This window comes from Mobula hypostoma, chromosome 11 (assembly GCF_963921235.1).
Source record: "Mobula hypostoma chromosome 11, sMobHyp1.1, whole genome shotgun sequence".
Classification (NCBI taxonomy): domain Eukaryota; kingdom Metazoa; phylum Chordata; class Chondrichthyes; order Myliobatiformes; family Myliobatidae; genus Mobula; species Mobula hypostoma.
In genome coordinates, this window is record NC_086107.1 from 2,605,927 (window position 1) to 2,632,769 (window position 26,843).

Below are 26,843 nucleotides of genomic sequence, written 5' to 3' on the forward strand. Positions count from 1 at the left end.
AAAACGTCAACTGTCCGTTTCCCTCTACAAATGGTGCCTGACCCACTGTGTTCCTCCAGTATCCAGTGTGTTGCTGAATTTTCTGTTTGGTAGAATAAGCAACCTCAGAACACATACCAAAGCTAATCTTTAGAAAATTATTGGAGATGTGAGACGGCTGGAATCTGGAGCAACAATCAACCTGCTGAAGAGCTCAGTGGCTCTAACAGCATCTCTGGATGGAAAGGAATTGTTGGAGTTTCGGGTGGGGAAAAAAAAACACCACTGGATCAGTACTGACTTTGGCAACAACTTAAAAAAAAAATGCATGAGATTTTGCAGATGCTGGAAATCCAGAGCAATACACACAAAATGCTAGAGGAACTCAGCAGGTCAGGCAGCATCTCTGGAGGGGAATAAATAGCTGATGATTAAGGCTGAGATCCTGCTCCCCTCCTTTCCAGTCCTGATGAAGGATCTTGGCTTGAAACACCAACTGTTTATTCCCCTTCATAGCTGTTGCCTGACCTGCTGTGTTCCTCCAACATTTTGTGTGTTTCTCTAAAAATAACGTAGTTGCTTTGGCTTTTATTATCAGTTATTGAAGGAAACATAGTGATAACATTGCTCATTCTTTATACTCTTGCACTTTACAATTGAGGATAAGCAGTTCAAGAGCACAGTTTCTTTCAGATATAGTGATGAGCTAACATTCAACTTGCATGATGCTTTAGAGTGCTAACGATTAGGGTTCAATTCCCTCTGCTGCCCGTAAGGAGTTTGTACATTCTCCTTGTGACTGCATGGGTTTCCTCACACATTCCGAAAATGTATGGGTTAGGGATAGTGATTTGTGGACATGCTTTATTGGTGCTAGAAGCATGGTGACACTTCCGGACTGCCCTCAGCACATCGTCAGACTCTGGTCATTGATGCTTATACCGCATTTCACTATGTTTTGATGTACATGTGACAAATAAAGCTAATTTAATGCATCGGCATCGTCCACTGTTTTCCTGCTAAGTTTGTCCACTCTTCTGTTACCGCAGACACAAGAATCACACTGATCATTAGCACCAGACACTGCACAAGGAAACCGGGGTGTGGTTGCAGTAAAGATTATTTTCACACACCAACTCTGAGCTCTGGGTCTTACACTTGTGTTTGAGTAAATGTTTTGAAGTGGAGTTGCCTTATTTCTGCAAGTAAGGGGAGCAAATGTGGGTTGGAATCGCTGTATACAGTCTGGTAAATTTGAGTTGCTGGTGTACCTCGTACTGCTATGTCTCTAGAGCTGAGTGGAGGTTGTGTTGGTGATGCCTAAATAACAGTGGTATCAGTTTGCCCTGAATATCTGCAAGTTAAAAGGAACCATAAGACACTGGAGCAAAATTGGGCCATTCTGTCCATTTAGTCTGCTCCGCCATTCCATTATGGCTGATTTATTATCCCTCTCAACCCCTTTCTCCTGCCTTCTCCCCATAACCTTTGATACCCTGACTTATCAAGAACCTGTCAACATCCACATTAAATATATCTAATGACTTGGCCTCCACAGCCATCCATGGCAAAGATTCACCACCCTCTGGCTAAAGAAATACTTCCTCATCTCTGTTCTAAAGGAATGCCCCTCTATTTTGAGCCTGTACCCCCTGATTCTAGATTCACCTACTATAGGAAACATTCTCTCCATATGCACTCCAGATAGGCCTTTCAATATTCAATAGATTTCAATGATATTTTCTCCCTGCCCGCTATTCTTCTAAGTTCAGAATAAAGCATGTGTGCATATCCGTTGAATGTCTTTGTGTGGTTACGGAATTTACTCATTGCTTAATTGACAATTTAATATAAAAAATTCAGTGCACAAAGAAAAAACTACTCAGGCTCGGGCAATTCCTTGTGTGTACTGACTAAGTGTTACGTGTTTTAGAGGCACTAAATATACATGTTTTAAGTTTGGAAATAGTCATCATAAAATACAGTGGATTCCAGTAAATTGGGACACATCAGGACCAGTACATTTTGATCCAATTAAGCTGCTGCCTCAATTTGTCAAAGTTTCATGGAAATAGTTAAAAACGTGTATTAAAATCAAACTGCTCTATTACTGAGTAACAGATTGTCTATTTAAATGAAATGCGCAGAACAAATTTAGAACAACACCAATACTATAATAGTACTATAAAATTGTATTAGTTCCTAATAGTTATTGACAGAGGAATTCAATCAGAATACACTGCTGTGTTCTATAGATTGACGGTAAATGAACAAAATCAGAGCAGACACCTTGTGCAGATAAAGCCCTGCCTTCATACAATGCTTTAGATTGCTTCCTTCAAATCTTCATTTTTCACTGTAGCATTCAAAATTATTGTCGATATCTTCAAACTCTTTGTAGTCCCTAACTTGCTGAAGTAGTGAAATCGTTTCATTTTCACTCCTGGCATTTTTGGCATCTCCAAGCCTGAATGTTTGAAACCACAGTGAGCAATACAGTTCTGAATTGTCTTACTGCTTATTTCTCACCAACTTCAGTGACAGGAATCACTGCTTTTTGTACACACAGCTGACACTATTTTAAAACTATTCACTCTAAGCACAGTGTAGTGTCTTAACAGCCACACAAGTACACGCAATTGATGGAAGTTAGAAACTGTTTGGCAATAGTCCTTTGCCCAATTAAGCAGCATAGTGTCCCAAATAAATGAAGGGAGTCCTGACTATTTTCTCAATTAGTTTTTATTGTTTAAGAGCCGTATCAAATAAGCAGCTGCCCTGATTAACTGGTGGCCCAATTAACCGGAATCCACTGTATTCCATTTCAGAGGTTTGTTTGTAGCTGAAACAGTGTCAGTAGAGGCCATAAAATGGTGCTTGCAAAGGTCTGCAGCAGAGCAAGCCTGCCACTGCCATTCCTGCTCATCTCATGTTCATCCATTACTTTTTGTTCAGAAGTGATGGTGAAGGTGCACGTGGTTGACCTGAAGACAGAAACGCTGGCTCCGCCCATCAGTGTTCGGGCCTATCTTAACCAAACAGTGGCCGAGTTCAAACAGATCATTTCCCAGGTAGGAGCTGTGGGTCATTAGATTCACGAGTTTGTCTGTGTGCTTGGAGTTGTATTGCATCTGTGGATTGTACAGTGTGTCATCCTCTCAGTAGGTTGAGTATTTGGCTATGAGCAACACTAGCTCAGATACCAGGTTCACATTTGGGTTTATTATCACTTTCAGATGTCAGAAATGTGTTGTTTTGTGGCGGCAGTATAGCGCAAGACATAAACAATTACTATAAATTAATTCTGCTGAACATTGTCGGCATGCTATGTTGGTGCCAGAATATGTGGCGACACTTGCAGCCCCAAGCACGTCCTGGGGTTGTGTTGGTTGTTCATGTAAATGATGCCTTTCAATGTAATGTTTTGATGAAAATGTGATCAATCTGAAGAGTGCAAAAGAGGAATAGTGAGGTATTCATGGCTCATTCAGAAATCTGATGGCAGAGGGGAAGCAGCTGTTCTTAAAATGCCAAGTATGGGTCTTCAGGTTCCCATACCTCCTCTCCAGTGTTCATAATTAGAAGAGACCATGTTCTGAGTGGTGAGGGTCATAGAGTCATAGAACACTGCAGTATAGAAACAGGCCCTTTGGATCATCTAGTCCAGTGGCAAACTATTAAGCTGCCTGGTGCCATTGACCTGTACCCAGACCATAGCTCTCCATACCCCTCTCATCCATGTCCCTCTCCTTATTTCTCTTAAATGTTGTGATTGAACCCACATGCACCACTTCCACTGGCAGCTCATTCTACACTGTCACCACCCTCTGAATGAAGAACTTCCCCTTAAGCGTTTCACCTTTCACCCCTAGCTTATGACCTCTAGTTCTAGTCTCACCCATGCTCAGTGGAAAAAGCCTGCTTGCATTATACTGATAATTTTGTACACCTCTATCAAATCTCCTCTCATTCTCCTACACTCCAGGGAATAAAGTCCTACTTAATCAGCCTTTCCCTATGAATCAGGAACTCAAGTCCAAAAGACCATAAGATATAGGAGCTGAATTAGGCTATTTGGTTCATCAAGTCTGCGCCACCATTTCATCATGACAGATCCATTTTCCTCACAGCTCCAATCTCCTATCTTTTCTCCATAACCCTTCATGTCCTGACTAATCAAGAATCTGTGAACCTCTGACTTAAATATACCCAGTAACTTGGCCTCCACAGCCTCCTGTGGCAATGAATTCCACAGATTCACAACTCTCTGGCTAAAGTACAGAAACAGGTCCTTCGGGTGAGGGTGTGCCCTTTGGTCCTAGACTCCCCTACCACAGGAAACATTCTCTCCACATCCACTATGTTGTGGCCTAATGAGATAAGTTTCATTGAGACCTCCTCCTTCATTCTTCTGAACTCCTGTGAGTGCAAGCCCAGAGCCATCAATTAGTCCTCATATGGTAACCCTTTCATTCCTGGAATAATTTTTGTGAACCTCTTTTGAACCTTCTCCAATGTCAGCACATCCTTTCTCTGATAAGGGTCCCAAAACTGATCTCAGTACTCGAAGTGAGGCCTCACCATTGCTTAAAATGTCTCAACATTATGTCCTTGTTTTTATATTCTAGTCATCTTGAAATGAATGCTAACATCACATTTGCCTTTCTCCCCACCAACTTAACCTGCAAGTTAACCTTTAGGGAATCATGTCCCTTTACACCTCAGATTTTAGAATTTTCTCCGTTTAGAAAATAGTCTGTGCCTTTATTCCTTCTACCAAAGTACATGACCATACACTTCTCGACACTACTATTCCATCTGCCACTTCTTTGCCCATTCTCCTAATCTGTCTAAGTCATTCTGTAGCCTCCCTTTTTCCTGGCAACATCCTTGTTAGGTCTGCCTCAGATTTGACTATGTGCTCAGTATGAACATTTAGTTTTTTTTAATCTAATCCATGTATCTGGAGCTGGATAGGACAGACACAGAGTATTTATTATCAGACAGTAATGAAGAAAGTGAATATTTTAAGGTAAAAGATGAGTTGCAGATATAAAATTCATACAGGTGACACAAGGAAAAAAATTACCTAGCAGGTAGGAAAAAAAATACCTCGTGAAGTGCATTACCTTGGGTGTTGATACAGTTCTACAGATGTTGGATTCTGGAGTAACACACAAAATGTTGCAGGAGGTCAGCAGGCCAGGCAGCGTCTGTGGAGGGACATGCACAAAATGTTGGAGGAACTCAGCAGGCCAGGAACATCTATAGAAAAGAGTAAACAGTTGATATTTCAGGCCGAGACCCTTCATCAGGACTGGGAAGAAAGGAGAGAAGACAGAGAATGGTGGTGGGGGGAGGGAAAGAAGTACAAGGTGACAGGTGATACCGAGGGGGCGGGGGTGGTGAAGTAAAGATTTGGGAAGTTGGTGAAAGAGATGAAGGACTGGAGAAGGGGAATATGATAGAAGAGGACAGAAGACCATGGAAGAAAGGGAAGGAGGAGCAGTAACAAAGGCAGGTGATGGGCAGGGAAGGAGATAAGGTGGGGGGGGAACAGGAATGGGGAATGGTGAAGGAGAGTGTGGGAGGGGCAGTTACTGGAAGTTTGAGAAATCAATGTTCATGCCATCAAGTTGGAGGCTACTCGGACGGAATATAAGGTGTTGCTCATCCAAGCTGAGTGTAACCTCATCCTGGCAGTAGAGGAGTCCTGGACTGACGCGTCAGTGTGGATGGGTGGCCACCGGGAGATCTCATTTTTTGTGGAGGATGGAGCGCAGGTGCTTGCTGAAGTGGTCTGCCAATCTACATAGCGTCTCACTGATATACAGCAAGCCACACTGGGAGCACCGGTGCAGTAGATGACCCCAGCAGACTTGCAGGCGAAGTGTCACTTCACCTGAATGGACGGTTTGGGGCCCTGAATGGTCATGAGTGAGAAGGTGTAGGGATAGTTGTGGCACTTGTTCCACTTGCAAGGATAAGTGCCAGGAGGAAGATCAATGGGGAGGAACGAGTGGAGAAGGGAGTCATGAAGGGTGCAATCCCTGCAGAAAGTGAGGGGAGGGGGAAGATGTGTTTGGTGTTGGGATCGTGTTGGTGATGGTGGAAATTATGAAGAATTATGTGCTGAACGCAGAGGCTGTTGGGGTGGTAGGTGGGGACAAGAGGAACCCTATCCCTGGCGTGGCAGCCCGAGGATGGGATGAGGGTAGATGTACACAAAATGGAAGAGGTGCATGGGAGGACAGCATTGGTGGTGGAGGAAGGAAAGCCCCTTTCTTTGAAGAAGGAGGACATTTCAGTGGTTCTGGATCGAAGAGCCTCATCCTGAGAGCAGATGCAGTGGAGACGGAGGAACTTAGAGAAAGGGATGGCAGTTTTACAAGTGACAGGGTGGGAAGAGGTACAGTACAGATAGCTGTGAGAGTCAGCAGGTTTATAAAAGATATCAATAGATGGACTGTCTCCAGAGAAAAAGGCAGAGATATTGAGAGAGGTGTTGGAAATGGACCAAGTGAATTTGAGGGCAGGTGGAAGTTGGAGGCAAAGTTGATTAAGTCGATGAGCTGAAGATGGGTGTAGGAAGCAGCACCAATGATGGAGCTGGCTGAGTTTAAAACTTTCTGCAGCCTTTTCTGATTCTGTGCTATGACCCCTTCATGCCAGATAATGATGCTGATAGGCAGGATTTTGCAAGGCAACAGGGAGAGGATGTACAGTACATATATATACATATACATGCACAGTACATATATACAGCTAGGATACCTGAAACTTTTGCACAGCACTGTTCTTGTCAACATGGAACACAGTGACTTTGTAAATCTGACAAGAGCAAAAGATGTTGAGAATGGGGGTGGATCGCCACAAGAGGCCTGTGGGACAGGTGGCAGAGGATTGCCAGGGCAGGGGTGTGGCATGGGCGCAAACACCCAGCTCTGAAACACCAGGCAGGGTCGGTTGATTCCAAACAATTGGTTTATTGATCATTACAGAATATCTCTTCAGTGTTCCTGCTTCCTCCCCTTTTGCACTGTACTGCAGCTGTATAGTTCTTGCATTGAACCAGTAAGAAATCGACTGATGAGAAGAGAATTTAGTGGGAAAATTAATGTTTATTGTTATGTGTGAAGAATAGAAAGAATTATAAACGATGAGAAACTCTTTTGCGTACAGAATCATCTTGGGAACTGGTTGATAAAATATAAAAAGTAAACATGCAGGTAAAGCAATCAATTAGGATGACAAATTGTACGTCAAAATTTCTTGTAAAGAGATTGGACTGATTTTTAAAATCGATTGTACTTCAGAACAACCCAGTATGAGATGTCAACAGCTTGGATTATCTGAACTGAAAGAGCAATAGGCATGGGCTCAGAGCAGTGTAGATTCATTTGATTGATTTCTACCATGCAAAAGCTGTTGAGAAAGCAATCTCTTGTCACTTGTGTGACCTGTGATCATAAATGGTGGAGATATGCGAGACTGCAAATGCTAGAAATCGGCAGCAACGCTCAGCAGCTGAAGGAAAGGAACTGTAAGCATTAGACCATAAAATGTAGGAACAGAATTAGGCCATTCAGCCCATTGAATCTGCTCCGCCATTTCATCATGTCTGATTTTATTATCTCTTTCACCCCGTTCTCCTGCCTTCTTCCCGTAACCTTTGCCACATAGACTAATCAAAACCCTATCAACTTCTGCTTTAAATATACTCAATGACTTGGCCTCCACAGCCATATGTGGCCATGAATTCCACAGGTTTACGACACTCTGGCTAAAGAAATTCCTCCTCATCTCTGTTCTAAATGGATGCCCCTCTATTCTGAGGCTGTGCCCTCCGGTTGGAGACATTCCCAGTTTAGGAAACATTCTCACCATATCCAATCTGTCTAGACCTTTCAATATTCAATAGGTTTCAATGATGTTCGCCCCCCCCCCCCACCCCCAATCTTCTAAATTCCAGGCCAGAGCCTTTGATCAGTGCTCATATGATATTCCTTTTGTTCCCAGAATCATTCTCCTGAACCTCCTTTGAACCCTCTTCAATGACAGCACATCTTTTCTTAGTTAAGAGCCCAAAACTGCTCACAATATTCCAAGTACGGTCTGACCAATGTCTTATAAAGCCTCAGCATTATGTCCTTTTATGATTTAGTTCTCAGGTTGAGTCCCTTCATTGGTCTTGATAAAGCAAATTAAGACACAAATCTATAATCTTTGCTCCATCTGTAAACACAGATATGCTTTATTTTAAACACAGGCATGCTTTTATTCTCTGTACTTCCTGCAGGTATTCAGCACCACATAGACTTTATGAAGTTTCTTTAAGTTGATTGCAATGGTGTTACAGATTTGAGGCCAGAGATGGAGTACTGTGTACAATTTTGGTTGATTGCCACACTGGTGCAGTGAAAAGTCTTCAGGATGTATTTTGGTAGGAGGTAAGAGTAGATAGACTGTGTTTGTTTATATTGTGGGCATGATCAAGGTGCAGGCTGTTTCCTGGTTATGGACACCTCTGCTTAAACAATGGGTGGTTCAAGTTCAAAGTAAAATTATCAAAGTAGGTATTTAGTACGTCACCTTGAATTTCATTTTGTTGTGAGCATTCACAGTGGAACAGGGAAATGCAATAGAATCAATGACAGACTGACAACCAATGTGCAGAAGAAGCCAAACTTTCCAAATACATGAGGAAATAATACTGAGAACATGAATCTCAAAGAATCATTGCAAGTCAGTTCTTAGGTTGTGGAATCCGTTCAGAATTGTGAGTAAATATATCCACTCTGGTTCAAGTGCCTGATGGTTGAGTGGTAAAAAACTGTTTCTGAATCTTGTGATTTGAGACCTAAGGCTCCAGTACACCTCCCCAGAGGTAACAATGAGAAGAGAGCATTGCCTGGATGATAGGGGTCCCTGATGGTTCTTGTTGGCAGCACTCCTTGTAAATATGCTCAGTGGTGAGAAGGCTGTACGTGTGATGGATTGGGCTGTGTCCACCACTTCCTGTCTGCTTTTCTGTTCCTGAGCATGATGCAGCCAGTCAGGATGTTTTCCACTGTGCACCTGCAGCAGCTTGAAGTTCAGAACTAGGACCGTTAAATTGAAAAGCTCGATCTATGTACATATGTTTGTTCCTATGAACAGCAGAGCGGGTTCTCACTGTCGCTTGCTCTTTTTTTACTTTTAAAGATTCTGTCTTATAGATGCCATTCATATGAAGTGCAATTTGTCATTTTCTAACTTCAGAGATGTTGCACTAGCTGAATTCCTGGAAGGAAGGGGATACCAAGTGCGGAAATGTTGTGCAGGCTTGGTCTAATCTCTGATTACAGAAGAATGAAAGGTGGTTTTATTGAAACATATTCTGAGGGGGCTTGCTGCTGACAATGCTTCCTCTGATGGAGGGGGTGAGGTTTCACAATAATCTAGGTGAATCAATAAATCTGAAGAGGCTTAACCATTGAATAAATTAAAAACTGAGTTGGGCAGGGTGTTTTGGCCCATTTGAAGGTGGCACTGTAGCATAGCAGTTAGCATAATGCGTTACAGCACCAACAATGGGGGTTCAATTCTGCTGCTGTCTGTAAGGAGTTTGTACTTTCTCCCTGTGACCGCATTAGGGTTTCTTCTGGCGTTCTGATTTCCTCCCATGTTCCAAAGACAGATGAGTATCAAATCTCCACTCATTCCTTTACGTTCTAGGGAATAAAGACCTAACCTATTCAACATATCCTTCTAACTCAGCTCAAGTCCCAGCAACATCTTTGTTAATTTTCCCTGCACTCTTTGAATCTTATTTACATGTGGATAAGCAACTAAAACTGCATATAATACTCCAAATTAGGCCTCACCATCCTCTGACACAGTTTCAACAGAACATCCCAACTCCTTACTCAATACATTGAATTATGAACTATAGTAATCTTGTACTACATGCTCTGTCCACACAGTGGAGCTCTAGGCTTTCTGATAGGTGTGAAGTCAACCAACTGCATTACAATCGAGGGAATCTGCAGATGCGGGAAATCCAAGCAACACGCACAAAATGCTGGAGAAACTCAGCAGGCCAGGCAGCATCTTTGGTAAAAAGTACGGTTAGAGTTTCGGCCTGAAACCCTGGAGAAAAACTGAAGAGAAAAGGCTGGAGAGTAGATGTAAAAGGTGGGGGAGGGGAGAGAAAAACACCAGGTGATAGGTGAAAACTGGAGAGGGGGGTGAAGTAAAGAGCTGAGAAGTTCATTAGTGAAAGAGACAGAAGGCCATGGAAGAAAGAAAAAGGAGGGAGGAGTACCAGAGGGAGGTGATGGGCAGGCAGGGAGATAAGGTGAGAGAGGGAAAAGAGGATGGGAAGTGTCAAAACGTGGGGTGGTGGGGGGCACTTCCACAAGTTTGAGTTCATGCTATCAGGTTGGAGGCTGCCCAGGCGGAATATAAGGTGTTGTTCCTCCAACCTAAGTGTGGCCTCATCACGACAGTGGAGGAGGCCATGGATGGACATATCGCCACCAGGATATCTGGTTTGTTCTGGCGGATGGAGCTTAGATGCTCGGCGAAGCAGTCTCCCAATCTATGTCAGATCTTACCGATATACAGGAGGCCACACCGGGAGCACTGAAACCTGTAAATGACCGCAACAGACTCGTGGGTGAAGTGTCACCTCACGTGGAGGGACTGTTTAGGGCTCTGAATGGTAGTGAGGGAGGAGATGTACGGGCAGGTGTAGCACTTGTTCCACTTGCAAGGACAAGTGCCAGGAGGGAGATCAGTGGGGGTGGATGAATGGACAAGGGAGTGATCCCAACAGATAGCAGAAAGTAGGGGGGAGGGAAAGATGTGTTTGGTGGTGGGATCCCTTTGGAGGTGGCGGACACGGAGGCTGGTGGGATGGTAGGTGAGGATAAGAGGAACCCTATCCCTGGTAGGGTGGTGGGAGGATGGGGTAAGAGCGGATGTGTGCGAAATGGAAGAGATGCGGTTGAGGGCAGCGTTGATAGTGGAGGAAGGGAAGCCCCTTTCTTTGGAAAAGGAAGACATCTCGTCGTTCTGGGTTGAAAAGCCTCATCCTGAAAGCAGATGCGATAAAGACAGAGGAACTGAGGAAAGAGAATGGCGTTTTTACAAGTAGCAGGTGAGACGAGGTGCCCATCTCCTTCTCTTGACCTTGACTCTCTCTCAATGAGAAACATCCTTTCCACTGTCTAGGCCTTTCAACATTCGAAAGACTTCAATGAGATACCCCTTCATCGTTCTAAATTCCAGTGAGTACAGGCCCACAGCCGTCAAATAATCCTCATAAGATAACCCTTTCATTCCTGGAATTATCCTTGTGAATCTCCTCTGAACCCTGCCAGCACATCTTTTTTAGATAAAGAGGCCAAAACTGTTCACAATTCTCAAGGTGAGACCTCGTCAGTGCCGTATAAAGCCTTAGCATTGTATCTCTGCTCTTGTATTCTAGACCTCTTGAAATGAATGCCAACATTGCAGTTGCCTCCCCCTCCATTGACTCAACCTGCAAGTTAACCTTTAGGGTGTTCTGCACAATGACTTCCAAGTTTCTCTGCATCTCAGATTTTTGGGTTTTCTCCCTGTTTAGAAAACCTTCTGCACATTTATTTTTTCTATCAAAGTGCATGACCATATATTTTCCAACATTGTATTTCATTTGCCACTTTCTTGCCCATTCACCTAATCTGTCCAAGTCCTTCTGCAGCCTTCCTGTTTCCTCAACACTACCTACCCTTCCACCAATCTTTGTATCATCTGCAAACTTGTCAACAAAGCCATCTATTCGATCATCTAAATCATTGATATACAGCATAAAAAAGAAGTGATCCCAACACCAACCCCTGTGGAACACCACTACTCACTGGCAGCCAACCAGACAGGTATCCTTTTACTCCCACTTGTGCCTTTTTCCAGTCAGCCAATGCTCTAACCATGTCAGTAACTATCCTGTAATATGATGGGCTCTAATCTTGGTAAGCAGTCTTGTGTGGCACCTTGTCAAAGGTCTGCTGAAAATCCAAATATAAAACATCCACTGCATCCCCTTTATCTATCCTACCTGTAATCTCAAAGAATTCCAGCAGGTTAGTCAGGCAAGATTTTCCCTTAAGAAAACAATGCTGACTTTCTCCTATTTTGTCCCATGTAACCAAGTATTCCATAAGCTCATCTTTAACAATTGACTCCCAGTATCTTCCCAACCACTGAGGTCAGGCTAACTGGTCTATAATTTCCTTTCTGCTGCCTCCATCCTTTCTTTAAGAGTGGAGTGACATTTGGGATTTGGAGATTCCTCTTGTCTTCACCTACCACCCCACCAGCCTCTGTGTCCAGCACATAATTCTCCGAAACTTCCATCTCCAACTGGATCCCACCACGAAACATATCTTTCCTTCCACCCCCAGTTTCTGCTTTCCGCAGGGATCACTCCTTTGTCCATTCGTCTCTCCCTTCTAATCTCCCTCCTGGCACCTATCCTTGCAAGTGGAGCAAGTGCTTCACCTGTCCCTACACCACCTCCCTCACTACCATTCAGGGCCCCAAACAGTCCTTCCAGGTGAGGCAACACTTCACCTGTTGGGTCTCTGTTCGGTGCTCTTGTATATTGGTGAGATTGGTTCACCGAGCATCTACGCTTTGTCTGCTGGAACAAGCGGGATCTCCCAGTGACCACCCATTTTAAGTCCACTTCCGATTCCCAATCCATGGCCTCCTCCACTGTCGTGGTAAGGCTACACTTAGGTTGGAGGAACAACACCTTATATTGCATTTGGGTAGCCTCCAATCTGATGAAAGAACATCCAGTGGTGCTTCCTACCCCACCCTTCACCATTTCCCATCCCTTTGCCCCTCTCTCTTGTTATCTCATTGCCTCCCTCTGGTGCTCCTCGCTCCCTCCCTCCTTCCATGGCCTTCTGTCTCTTTCGCCAATCAACTTCCTAGCTCTTTGCTTCATCTCTCCCCCTCCAAGTTTCACTCATTGTCTTGTGTTTCTCTCTCCCATTCTCCCACCTTTTGAATCAACTCCTCAGCTTTTTTTCTCCAGTCCTGCCAAAGGGCTTCGACCTGCGACGTCGACTGTACTTTTTTACATAGATGCTGCCTGGCCTGCTGAGTTCCTCCAGCATTTTGTGTGTGTTGCTTGGATTTCCAGCATCTGCAGATTTTCTCTTGTTTGTGATTTGAATACTATCTGAGTGTCCCGTTCATGTCCACAGAATCTCCTGTCTGTTCCTCTGACTATTGAGTCCCCTCTCACTACTGTTCCCTTCTTCTCCCTCTTTCCCTTCCGCACTACAGACCTATGCTCAGTGCCAATAACGCAGTCTCTGTGACATTCCCCTCGGTGGTCAACCCCCACAAAGTGATATACTGATTGCTCTAACTGCCTATTCACCTTCCCATTTCTTCTGACAGTCACCCAGCTACCTGCTCACTGCAACTTAGGGGCGACTTTTTCCCTGCAACTCTTGATTCATGATCTCCTCACTCTCCCATACAAGCTGAAGGTCATCCTGCTGCTGCTCCAGACCCCTAACATGGTCCTCAAGGAGCTGCAGCTGGATGCACCACACAGATGTAGTTCCCTGGAAGAGTCTGTGTCTTCCAGGACTCTTAACATCTGTCAAGAAGAACACACAACAGCCATTTAAACTGAACTAAATACCCTGACCCAGTAAGAAAAAAGGGAAACTTTATAGAAACTTAGCTGGACAACTTACCCAGAGCCATTATCTCTTCCAAGCCGAAGCCATCTTTGAGCTAAAGCCTGACACTCCCACTCTCGCCACTGGCCCACTCCCAACAATGGCCGCTCCACTTGTCCCTTCTGTACTTTTATTTACTCCTCTCTGCGCTTGCTCCCGCTGACTGATGAGAAACTTCCTTGCTGTGTGCTGCTTCCACCGCTGTTTGGGCTGGTGGAATGATACCAAGCACCCGCAAAGCACTCCCAATAATGGCCACTCGGCTTGTCCCTTCTGTACTTGTATTACTCCTCACTGCTCCCGCTGACCTGTGAGAAACTCCTCACTGCGCTGTTCCCACTGACCTGTGAGAAACTCCTCGCTGTTCCCACCGACCTGTGAGAAACTCCTCGCTGCTCCCGCCGACCTGTGAGAAACTCCTCACTGCTCCCGCCGACCTGTGAGAAACTCCTCACTGTTCCCGCCGACCTGTGAGAAACTCCTCGCTGCTCCCGCCGACCTGTGAGAAACTCGTCAGTGCGCTGCTCTCACTGCTGATTTGGCTGCTGGAGTGAAAGATCAACTGGAGTCCAGAAGACACCGAACTGCAAATGCAAATTTGTAACTTGTATTATTTTTTTATGTCTCACATCTGCCCCAAAAGTAATTTTATGACATTTACTTGGCGGCCACTTTGTAATGTATATCATGTGGTCTGCTGCTGCAGCCCATCCACTTCAAGGTTTGATGTGTTTTGCTCCTCTGCACACCACTGTTGTAACCTGTGGTTATCTGAGTGACTGTCATTTTCCTGTCAGCTTGAACCAGTCTGGCCATTCTCCTCTGACCTCTCTCATTAACAAGGTGTTTTCACCCACAGAACGGCTGCGCACAGGATGTTTTTTGGTTTTTTTTGCGTCTGTCTCAGTAAGCTCGAGGGACTGGTGTATATGAAAATCCCAGGAGATCAGCAGTTTCTGAGATACTCCAACTACCCCGTCTGGCACCACTCGATGCTCAAAGTCACTTGGGTCACATTTGACGTTTGGTCTGAACAACAGCTGAATCTCTTGACCATGTCCACGTGCCATGATGCATTGAGTTGATGCCACGTGATTGGCCGATTAGATATTTGCATTGACAAGCAGCTATCCTGTACCTAATCAAGTAGCCTCCAAGTGCATCATTGATAATAAACTTGATTCTGATTCTGGAAAATTTAGGTTTTGCTTGAGTGAAACATCACAGCTGCCGCTGAATGGATCTGGTGTAGTTGGGTTGTTGGAGAGGACTGGGTGAGCTCTAGGTTATCCAAGTGTGATATTAGATGTGGAATAAAGGAGGCCAGCAGGGACAGAATTGGGAATAGTTGGATCATTTGATAACAAATGCTCAAATGAAAGGTCATAGGAGCGTGTGAGCCTTGTGATGTTAGCACAGCCGAAATGAACAAACTTGGCAATGAATCATTTCTTAAAATTAAATAAGAGAGCAAATAAAATGCAAGAAACAACATGATGGAGGAACTGCAGCATCTGTTGGGGGAAAATGAATTGTCAGTGTTTTTGTGGTGAAACCCTGCATTCTGACCCTCCCTCAGAAAGGTGGCATCTGCTGTTAAGGGCCCCCATCACCCAGGACATGCCCTCTTCTCATTGCTGTCATCGAGGAGGAGGTACAGGAGCCTGAAGACACACACTCAATGATTCAGGAACAGCTTCTTCCCCTCCACCATCAGCTTTCTGAATGGACATTGAATCCAGGAACACTACCTCACCTTTTCTCTCTTTTTGCACTACTTATTTAATTTACATTAATATATATTTATTGTAATTTATAGTTTATCATTATGTATTGCAATGTACTTTTGGCACAAAACAACAAATTTCACAACATAAGCCCAAGAAATTCTGCAGATGATTGAAATCCAAAATATTGTACATAAACTGCTGGAGGAACTCAGCAGGTCAGGCAGCATCTGTGGAGATGAATAAGCAGTTGATGTTTCAGCTGAGACCCATCTTCAACACTGGAAAGGAAGGGGGGAAGGAGGATAACCAGAAGGTGATCGGTGAAGCCAGGTGAAAAGTAACGGGCTGGAAGGGAAGGAATCTGATGGGAGAGGAGAGTGGATCATTGGATAAAGAGGGGAAGGGGAACCAGGAGGAGGTGATTAGCAGGTGAGGAAAGATAGGGGGCCAGAGCTGAGAATAGAAGAGAGAAATAGCAGGGTATTTTTTTGACCGGAAGGAGATATTGATGTTCACGCCATTTTACGACATATGCCAGTGATACTAGATCTGATTCTGAACCTGGTCTTTGTACACCCCACATCCCATCAGGAAGCTGTTTAAGCCCTCTGCTTTCTTTGACATACAGTTGCAAGAAAAAAGTTTGTGAACCCTTTGGAATTACAGGTTTCACCCACTATGCAAAAGTAGAGCATTCCTATGAAACTGTTCATAAGCCGAAATGACATAAAACAAAGAAGCAATTACCATTAATTTATATGGGAAAAATTTTTGAGCATTCCCAGACCCAAAAAATAACCTACCAAATCATACCAAATAGCACATAAAACCTAAAATAACACAACATGTAGTAAAAGCAAGAATGATATGATAAATACACAGCCTATATAAAGTAGAAATAATGTATGTACAGCGTAGTTTCACTTTTCAGAATCCGAAAGATTTAGGCAAAACCGATTGTAGAAAAAAATTGGCACGTACACGCATGCGCGAAGCTTCACAGTCATGGTAGTCTTTCTCGGGGTAAACACAAGTTTAAAGTGGGCACCTTTTCTCGTAAAAGCGAAGATCCTCTTCGGATTTCTTTCAGTTAGAGGAAACAGGTACTAATGTAGGTCTTTCGTAAAAGCGAAGTGGCGTAAAGTGAACTTTTGTAAAGCAGGGACACCTGTACCTGTTTTTTTTGCATTATTTACTTATAAAATGTCTGATCTTCATCTAAGTCATAATAATAGACAAACACAATCTGCCTAAATTAATGACACACAAATAATTGTACATTTCCTGTCTTTATTGAACATATTGCTTAATCATTCACAGTCCAGGCTGGAAAAAGGATGTGGACCCTTGTATTTAATAACTGGTAGAATCTCCCTTAGCAGCAATATCCTCCACCAAACATTTCCTCTAGCTGCTGATCAGACTTGTACAATGGCAAGGAAGAATTTTAGACCATTCCTTTCCAAAACTGTTTCAGTTCATCAGTATTTTCACTCTTCACTGAGGAAGACATCAGCAGTATACCGGACACTCGAGGGTGGCAGGGAAGAGAAGTGTGTGCAGTCACAATTACGACAGAGAAAGTACTCAGGAAGCTGAATAGTCTAAAGGTAGATAAATCTCCCGGACCAGATGGAATGCACCCACGTGTTCTGAAGGAAGTAGCTGTGGAAATTGCGGAGGCATTAGCGATGATCTTTCAAAAGTCGATAGATTCTGGCATGGTTCCGGAGGACCGGAAGGTTGCAAATGGCACTCCACTATTTAAGAAGGGGGCAAGGAAGCAAAAAGGAAATTATAGACTTGTTAGCTTGATATCGGTGGTTGGGAAGTTGTTGGAGTCGGTTGTCAAGGATGAGGTTACAGAGTACCTGGAGGCATATGACAAGATAGGCAGAACTCAGCATGGTTTCCTTAAAGGAAAATCCTGTCTGACAAACCTATTACAATTTTTTGAGGAAATTACAAGTAGGCTAGACAAGGGAGATGCTGTGGATGTTGTATATTTGGATTTTCGGAAGGCCTTTGACAAGGTGCCACACAGGCTACTTAACAAGATAAGAGCCCATGGAATTACAGGAAAGTTACATACGTGAATAGAACGTTGGCTGATTGGCAGGAAACAGAGTGGGAATAAAGGGATCCTATTCTGGTTGGCTGCCGGTTACCAGTTGTGTTCCACAGGGGTCTTGTTGGGGCTGCTTCTTTTTACATTGTACATCAACGATTTGGATTATGGAATAGATGGCTTTGTGGCTAAGTTTGCTGACAATACGAAGATAGGTGGAGGGGCCGGTAGTGCTGAGGAAACGGAGAGTCTGCAGGGAGACTTGGATAGATTGGAAGAATGGGCAAAGAAGTGGCAAATGAAATACAATGTTGGAAAGTGTATGGTTTTGCACTGTGGCAGAAGAAATAAACAGGCAGACTATTATTTAAATGGGGAGAGAATTCAAAGTTCTGAGATGCAACGGGACTAGGGAGTCCTCGTACAGGATACCCTTAAGGTTAACCTCCAGGTTGAGTCGGTGGTGAAGAAGGCGAATGCAATGTTGACATTCGTTTCTAGATGAATAGAGTATAGGAGCAGGGATGTGATGTTGAGGCTCTGTAAGGCGCTGGTGAGACCTCACTTGGAGTACTGTGGGCAGTTTTGGTCTCCTTATTTAAGAAAGGATGTGCTGATGTTGGAGAGTGTACAGAGAAGATTCACTAGAATGATTCCAGGAATGAGAGGGTTAACATATGAGGAACGTTTGTCTGCTCTTGGACAGTATTCCTTGGAGCTTAGAAGAATGAGGGAAGACCTCATAAAAACATTTCGAATGTTGAAAGGCATGGACAGAGTGGATGTGGCGAAGTTGTTTCCCTTGATGGGGGAGTCTAGTACGAGAGGGCATGACTTAAGGATTGAAGGGCGCCCATTCAGAACAGAGATGCGAAGAAATTTTTTGAGCCAGAGGGTGGTGAATCTATGGAATTTGTTGCCACGGGCGGCAGTGGAGGTCAAGTCATTGGGTGTATTTAAGGCAGAGAATAATAGGTATCTGAGTAGCCAGGGCATCAAAGGTTATGGTGAGAAGCCGGGGGAGTGGGACTAAATGGGAGAATGGATCAGCTCATGATAAAATGGCGGAGCAGACTCGATGGGCTGAATGGCCGACTTCTCCTCCTTTGTCTTATGGTCTAATATATCTGGGATACCTTGCATGAACAGACCTCATCAGGTCGCGCCACCATTTCTCAACTGGTTTAAGGTCTGAACTCTGACTTGGCCATTCCAAAGCACAAATTTTCTGCTTTCTTAAACCACTCTTTTGTTGATTTACTTTTGTGTTTTGGATCATTGTCTTGTTGCATCATCCAAAATCTATGAAGCTTCAGGTGATTCACCACTACCCTGACATTCTCCTGTAAAATGTCTTGATACAATTTTGGATTCATTTTTCCCTCAAGCTGTCCAGGACCTGAGGCTGCAAACCAGGCCCAAACCATGATGCTCCTTCCACCATGCTTCACAGTTGGGGTGAGGTTTTGGTGTTGGTGTGCAGTGCCCTGTTTCCTTCAAACATAGCAATGTGCATTTCTGCCAAAGATTTCAACGTTTGTCTCATCTGTCCACAGAATATTGTCCCGGAAGCATTGTGGATCATCCAGGTGGTCTTTTGCAAATTTGAGACATGCAGCAAAGTTTTTTTTGAGAGCAATGGGTTCCTTCGTGATGTCCATCCATGAACACCAATCTTGTTCAGTGCTTTTCTTGTAGTGGATACATGAAAAGCGACTTTTGCAAGTTCTCGATGTTTTTGGTCTTTTGCTGTTACCCTTTGGTTCTTTTTTACCTGCTTCTTGGTGTGATCTTTGCAGGACCCCCAATCGCAGAGAGAGTAGCAGTAGTACTGAATTTCCTCCATTTGTAGACAATTTCTCTTGCTGTGGACTGATAAATACTCAAGTCTTTAGAAATGCTTTTGTAGCTTTTTCCAGCTACAATTTTTCTTCTGAGGTCCTCTGAAAGTTGTTGTGATTGAGACATGGTGCATATAAACAGATCTTTCTTGAGAAGAGCAGGTTCTGTCAAGAACCTAACTTTGTGTGTCAGACCACATTTTATGAGCAATTAATGCAGAAAATCAGGTAATTGCAAAAGGTTCATAAACTTTTTCTTGCAACTGTAGATCCAAGCTGTTCCCCTCCATTGACCTCATTTACCTGGCTGAACTTCTGTTTAAACTGAACAACTTCTCTTTTAATTCCCACTGCTCAGCCCTGCGTTCCTTCAGCTTTTTCTGTGTTGTTCCAGATTCCAGCATCTATAGTCTCTTGTGTCAACCAAATACTGGTTCAGGTTCACAGCAATAGTAGAAAGAAGAATTGAAGAATGGTGGTGTGGCAGGGTTTTGCTGCTATTTTGTAAAGATTTAAAAATATTCCTGGATTTAAAATTTAAATTGGTTTTCAAAAACAGTTGCCTTATGGAATCCATTTGCCTTTTGTTTCTAACCACAGGCGACAGGACTCTCTGCTGAACACATGCGCATTGTCCTGGAGCGCTGTTGCAATGATCTGCGGCTGCTTCATGTACTCAGCAAGACACTGAAGGCTGAAGGATTCTTCCGCAGTAATAAGGTGAGTAAAAGAAGGAAGGCGGCCAGAGCTGGACAGTTACAGATATGTGATTCAGGATTGTTTACTGTCATTTCCAGTATGCAAGTGCAAAGGAAAACAAAATAATCGTTACTCCGGAGCTGATGCAGTAGCGACAAAAGATAAATAAGACAATAATAAAAAAAACAACTATAAATAGATAGCTTATATATGTAGATAGATTGATTGTATGTCCATAAAGTGATGCTAGGCACAGGAATGTCTATACGTAAGGTGACTGACAGGAAATGATAAAGCCTTGGTGGTTGGTGGTGTGGAGGGGTTGGTAAGCCTTCTGTGAAGCCCTCCATTGGTCAGGGTTGATCATGGATATTGCGGCCTTGTGTGATACTCAAGCCAAGGGCTATGATATGGAGAGTAAGCTGTTGCCCGTGTAGCACGCTCACCCTCTCCACACAACTGATGAATCCAAAGGCATGGCAGAGACCGATGCTGTTTGGCACCAGTGATATTGCAGGAGATGCCAGTCAATGTTGAGCTTAATGTGGGACTGTTTTAGAGACTACAGTTCAGAGTTTTTTCTCATGGTTTACTCCCAAAGCGTTCCTCATGAATGGATATAGCCACAAGGCAGCAGAGGTTTGAGATCAGAGTTTTTCTTCTCCTAGTTTAGCTTCCAACCACAGCTGAGAAGCCCAATCTGTCCAAAGTGATTGGTTTTAAGGCACCAGTATCGACCTTTGCCCTTTCTCCTGTCAATTGAAACGGTTCAGCTGAGTTTATTGGCTAAGCTACACATGAAGGCCAGGAACAGGACTTGGTTGTCAGAAACTATTTGAGATGCAGATCTTTGGGAGTATTTAATGGGTAATGGGAGCTTATCCCCACGACCTCTCCCAGCTGTAACAGCCTTAAGGCATCAGATCAGCCTTACTGCTTGGGGAAGTAACTCCAGGTTAATGGCAATGCAGCAAGTAGGGATAAAACCTTCTGGTATGAAACCAACTTTAACAGAACCTAATAGAATGAAGTGATTATAAAATACAGTTTTGCTGGAAGGAAAGTATTTTAATTTGGATTATAATTTTCATACTTTTTAGTATTCAAATATTTCACTGTAGCACACAGGAAGGCTGTACAACAGGTAGACAAAACTGCCTAACAGATCACTGGCACCGGCCTACCTGCCATATATACAGGAAGGTGCTGGAAAAGCGTTAGTAACATCATGAAGGATCCCAACCATCCTTCTCATGGACTGTTTGTCCCACTCCCATCAGAGATGAGGCTACATAGCACCCACGTCAGGACCACCATACTCAAAAACTTACTTTTCCCAAGCAGTAGGGCTGATCAACACCTCCACAGCCCTCCACACCCCCAAACACCACTACTTTATCATTTCCTGTCAGTCACCTTATGTGCAAACACTCCTGTGCCTAACATCACCTTATGGACATACAATCGTTCTATGGATATAAGCCATCTTAATGTATTTATATTTATTTTGTTTTAATTATTGTGTTCTTGATCTTATTGTGTTTTCTTTTTCTGTGCTGCATCAGATCCAGGGCAACAATTCTTTCGTTCTCCTTTACACTTGTGTACAGGAATTGACGTAAAGCAATCTTGAATCTTCAGCCTATTTTGTTGACGCTGTGGCTCAGTGCAAGCCCCAGTTATTTTGTCTGTAACTTACTTTTTCTGATGCTCATTCGTCCCCTCCGATTCTTTTGCCATGTTAGCATTCATTTCAAGAGAATTTCTTGAGCCAAAGAGAGGTGAATCATGGCAAAGATGGCTATAGAGGTCAAGTCATTGCATATATTTTAAGTGGAGGTTGATAGGTTCTTGATTAGTCATGTTGTCAAAGGTTACAGGGAGAAGGCAGAACAATGGGGTTGAGGGATTAATAAATCAGCCATGATAGAATGGTGGAGTGGACTCGATGGCCTGAATGGCCTAATTCTGCTCCTATGTCTTATGGTCTTATAACCTACCAAGCCAGATCTCTGGTATATGGGATGAAACCAGAGCACCCAGGGGAAGCCTGTACAGTCATGTACAGATTCCCTCAAACGGCTGTAGTGATTATGATTGAACCCTGTGTCACTGGGGCTACTGGGGAGCGGTTCTCTCTGCTTGTTCCCTTGTGCTGCTCCTGTTGTACAGCTAGTATTGGCATTCAGTGAGAACTATAGAGAGGGTCTGTGTGTGCACTTGTGTGTTGGTGTATAGGAATGTAAGAATGTGTTCCCAATGGAAGGCACAGTTATATTCCTCAGTTAATGTAACATGATATATCAGTTTAAATCATTACAACTCTTATCTCTACAACTCCAGAAGTTCACATACTTTTTTGAACCTAGATTGTGATTGTTTAAATAGTGTACTTGGTATTGACGAGAAGTGGTACAATTGTTTGTGTGCTATTAGTTTAGGCAGATTATCTTTGTCTATTATTGTGACTTATATGAAGGTCACACGACACTTTGAGTAATTAATGCAGAAAACCAGGTAATTGCAAAAGGTTCACAAACTTTTTCTTGCAACTATATGTAAATTGATAATGAATTTACTTTGATAGTTGAAACTTCTGTATGTTTCCCCACTAAGATAGAATGTAGAACACTGAACAGTACAGAACTGCACAGGTCACTTTGCCCATGATGTTGTACTGGTCTTGATGCCAATTTATGCCAAATGCCCTCCCTCCTATATATCATCCATATCTCGCCATCATATTCATGTGTACCTGTAAAAGCCTCTTAAACTTCATCAGACTGCCTGCTTTCATGACTGGATTGCATTATAACTGTTGAAGAGTGTATGCCCTCTCGGTCAACGTGATATTCAAACCAGGGCAGTACAATATGGAGACCAAGTTATTGCCCATGCAGTAGGCTTCCCCTTTCCACGCAGCTGATAAGTCCAAAGAAACGGCAGAGACTGATACAGTTTGGCACCAGTGGTGTCACAGGAGTTCAACGCAGACCTGCTTAGGGACTCCAGCCATGGATTTTTTCTCGGGGTTTACTCCTGAAGCTTTCCCCATGTGCAGGAATAGCTACAAGGCCAGTGGAGATTTGAGATCAGAGTTTTCCTTCTCCTAGATGAGCTGCCAACCACAGCTGATGAGCCCCATCTGCTCAAAGCAACTGACTTTAAGGTGCCAGTAACCAACCTTTGCCCCTTCTCCTCACAGTAGAAACAGTTCCACCTTGATTAGTCGCTAAGCCACATGTGAAGTTCAGGAGATGCACTTGGTTGTCAGAGAACAATGCCGGATAAGCAAGAAGGTTTGGATAGCATTGATTCTGTGAACTGTAGAATAGTATGCTACGGTGGCACAGAGGTTAGCGGAACACTTTACAGCACTAGCAACCCAGGTTCATTTCTGCTGCTCTCTGTAAAGAGTTTGTACGTTCTCCCCAAGACCACATGGGTTTCCCCCGGCTGTTTGTTTCCTCCCACAGTCCAAAGCTGTAAGGGTTTGGGTTAGTAACTTGTGGGCATATGACATTGGCATCACCTGCAAAATGCTTCAGCATGCTTGGACATTGGTGTGATTGTTGACACAAATGATGCATTTCACTATATCTTTTGATGTACATATGACAAATAAATCTAATCTTCAAATCTTTTAACATTAACTTCAATCCATGTTAACCTGAGTTTTAATGTGCTCTAGGTATTTGTTGAAAGCTCGGACGCGCAGGATAATCAGGTGCCATTCACTGAATCGCATCTCTGGCATCTGCTGGACCAGCACTCCAACACCATTCGGTTGTACGTTTCATTACCAGAGCAGTCACCAGGCTCCCAGGGACTGAGGTACCTGCATCAGAAAGCAGCAGGGGATCCCGCCAGCCAGGAGGACAGCTGTGAGTCTACAAGGGGGTCCTCACGCAGGAAGCCAGTGGAGGCAATTTTGGAGGAGAGCACAGAGAGACTGAGAAACCTTTCACTGTTGCAGCACCAGCAGCAGTCTTCCTGCAGTTTGGGAGGGAATGGCGATGGGCCGAGAAGCGCTGAAGGCAGTGACTTTGAAACAATTGAGTCCCCATCTCAACATCTTAAATTGTCGGTGTCTGTGGACAACAGAGAACTGGAGAACCGGATTCCCTCGTGTGACGCTGAGGCACCATTGCAGTCAGAGGAGCGGTCGGACTCCGATGTAAACAATGACAGGAGCACCAGCTCTGTGGACAGTGACATCCTCAGCTCTAGCCACAGTAGTGACACTCTGTGCAACGCCGACACCGTCCCCATGTCCCTAACCAACGGCTTGGACTCCCACAGCATCACATACAGCCGGCGCTCAAAGGCCAGCGAAGGGAAGAAGGAAACATGGGACACAGCAGAAGAGGATTCGGGGACGGATAGCGAGTACGATGAGAACGGAAAGGGCAGAGGACTTGCGCGGAATATTTACTTCAAAGCAGAACAGTGCGCATCAGAGGATGGATCAGGTGATGGACAGAGAAGTATGTTGCCTCTGTTTAGTGCTTACTAAAATGACTTTTGTTCTTGGGTATATCTCTAACATCACCAATCTGCTAAGTAAGGAGTAATATAACTACAAAATACTGTAAATACACTAGCGGTCATGTTGTGGGTGCTGGTCATGGAGTCATAGAGCAGCACAGAAGCAAGCCTTTGTGCCCATCTAGTCCGTGCCAAACTATTACTCTCCTTGGTCCCATTGACCTGCACCCAGGTCATAGCCCTTCATACTGGTCCCATCCGTGTACTTATTCAAGCTTCTCTTAAATGGTGAAATCAACCCTGCATCCACACCTCTGCTGGCAGCTTGTTCCACTCTTGACCCTCTGAGTGGAGAAGTTCCCCCTATGTTCCCCTTAAAAATTTCACCTTTTACTCTTAACCTATGACCTCTGGCTGTAGTCTCACCCAACTTCAGTGGGGGAAAAAAAACCTTATCTATACTCTTCATAATCTTTTATACCTCTATCAAATCTCCCCTCATTCTTCTATGCTTCAGGGACTAAAGTCCTAATTGATATAAGATCCCTATAACTCAGGTCCTCAAGTCCTGGCAACATCGTTGTAAATGTTCCCTCTACTCTTTCAATCTTACTGATATCTTCCTGAAGGTGGGTGTCAATGGTGAAGTTGCACATGGAGCATTGCGTTCAGTTTTGGTCACCCATGTTACTAAACTGGAAATGACGCAAAGTTCACAAGGATGTTGCCAGGACTTGAGTGACTGTTATAGGGAGAGCTTGGACAAGGTAGGACTTTTATTCCTTGGAGCGTAGGAGATGGAGAGGTGTGTATAAAATCACGAGGGCCGTAGATAGGGTGAATGCACTTGGTGTTTTTCCCAGAGTTGAGGAATCAGGATGTAGTGGGCATAGGTTTAAAGTGAGAGCAGAAAGATTTAGTGTGAACTTAAGACCCCAACAATTCTTTAAACGTCTGCATGTATATGCAGCGAGTTACCAGAAGAAATTATACAACAATTATTTGCCACAGTTAAGACCATAAGACATAGGAGCAGAATTAGGCCATTTGGCCAATTGAGTCTGTTCTTCCATTCCATCATAGCTGATATATTATCGCTCTTCAACCCCATTCTCCTGCCTTCTTCCCATAACCTTTGATGCCCTTACGAATCGACATGTCAACTTCTGCTTTAAATATACCAAAGACGTGACCTTCACAGTCGTCTGTGGCAATGAATTCCACAGATTCACCACCCTCTGGCTGAAGAAATTCCTCTTCATCTTTGTTCTAAATGGATGTCCCTCTGTTGAGGCTGTGGTCCTAGACTCTCCCACTATAAGAAACCTTCCCATGTCCTCTCTGTCCAGGCCTTTCAATATTCTATAGGTTTCAATGAGATTCTGCACCCCCCCCCCGCCCCCACATTCTTCTAAAGTTGGACAAATACCTGACTTAGAAAGGTTTAGAAGGTTAAGAGCAAACACTGGTAAATGGGACTCACCTTGAATGGGCATTTTGGTTAGTTGGACCAAAGGGCCTATTTCCATGCTGTATCACTCTGTGACTGTCTTGTAGTTCCTGACCTTAGATGCATTGAGATATACCCATTCCAGCAAACAATTTGAATTTGCATTTGTGTAGTTTGTAGATTTAATTTACCTTTTTGGATATGGGTTTTGTTGGACGAGTGTTTGTTACCCTGGTAGTTGGCTGTGAGCATCCTTGAACCACTGCAGGTGCTGGAAATGTGGAGCGATACAGAAGGTTAGAGGAACTCGTGGTTCAGGTGACATCTACTGGAGGGAAAGGGACAATTTCTGACAGTAATGGAGCAGTTTGCAACAAAGTAAAGCGTTGTAAGCATATATGATAGCAATGTTAAAGGAGTATTTGGACAGACGGGGATGACTTGCAGACAGATGGGATTAGTTCAGACAAAGGCCATTGTCACTGCAGACATGGTGAACCAAATGGCCTGTGTCTGTACTGTACTGTTTGAAGTACACCACTCCCATCACCCCTGCAACCTCACGCTCTGAACACAACATTCTGTATTCTCTCCACGCCAATCTCACTGTCAAACTCAGCACAGAAACAGGCCCTTTGGCACATTTTGTCAGCATTGACCAGAATCAGGTATAATATCTGACCTATTAATCAGGTAATTGCTGGCATATGTCGTGACATTTGTTGTCTGGCGGCAGCAGTACAGAGCAATACAGAACGCTAAAAGCCATAAATTACAATAAATATATATTTAAAATAATAGATTAAATAGTAGTGAAAATAAAGAGGGAAAAGAAAATACTGAGGTCGTGTACATGGG

The 26,843-nt window shown here is 43.8% G+C and overlaps 1 protein-coding gene across 5 annotated transcripts in view; it reads left to right on the forward strand.

The window, feature by feature from the left end:
- The window catches only part of usp47 (ubiquitin specific peptidase 47), a 227,780-nt gene that overhangs the window by 147,248 nt on the left and 53,689 nt on the right, over positions 1-26,843 (forward strand). For 4 of the 5 annotated variants that reach the window (XM_063061573.1, XM_063061576.1, XM_063061578.1 and 1 more), the window contains 3 exons: positions 2,935-3,050; positions 19,949-20,068; positions 23,739-24,534. In XM_063061573.1, coding sequence (XP_062917643.1) covers positions 2,935-3,050; positions 19,949-20,068; positions 23,739-24,534 — 1,032 coding nt within the window. The remainder of the gene's footprint in view (positions 1-2,934; positions 3,051-19,948; positions 20,069-23,738; positions 24,535-26,843) is intronic. The other variant, XM_063061574.1, reaches the window with a different exon arrangement.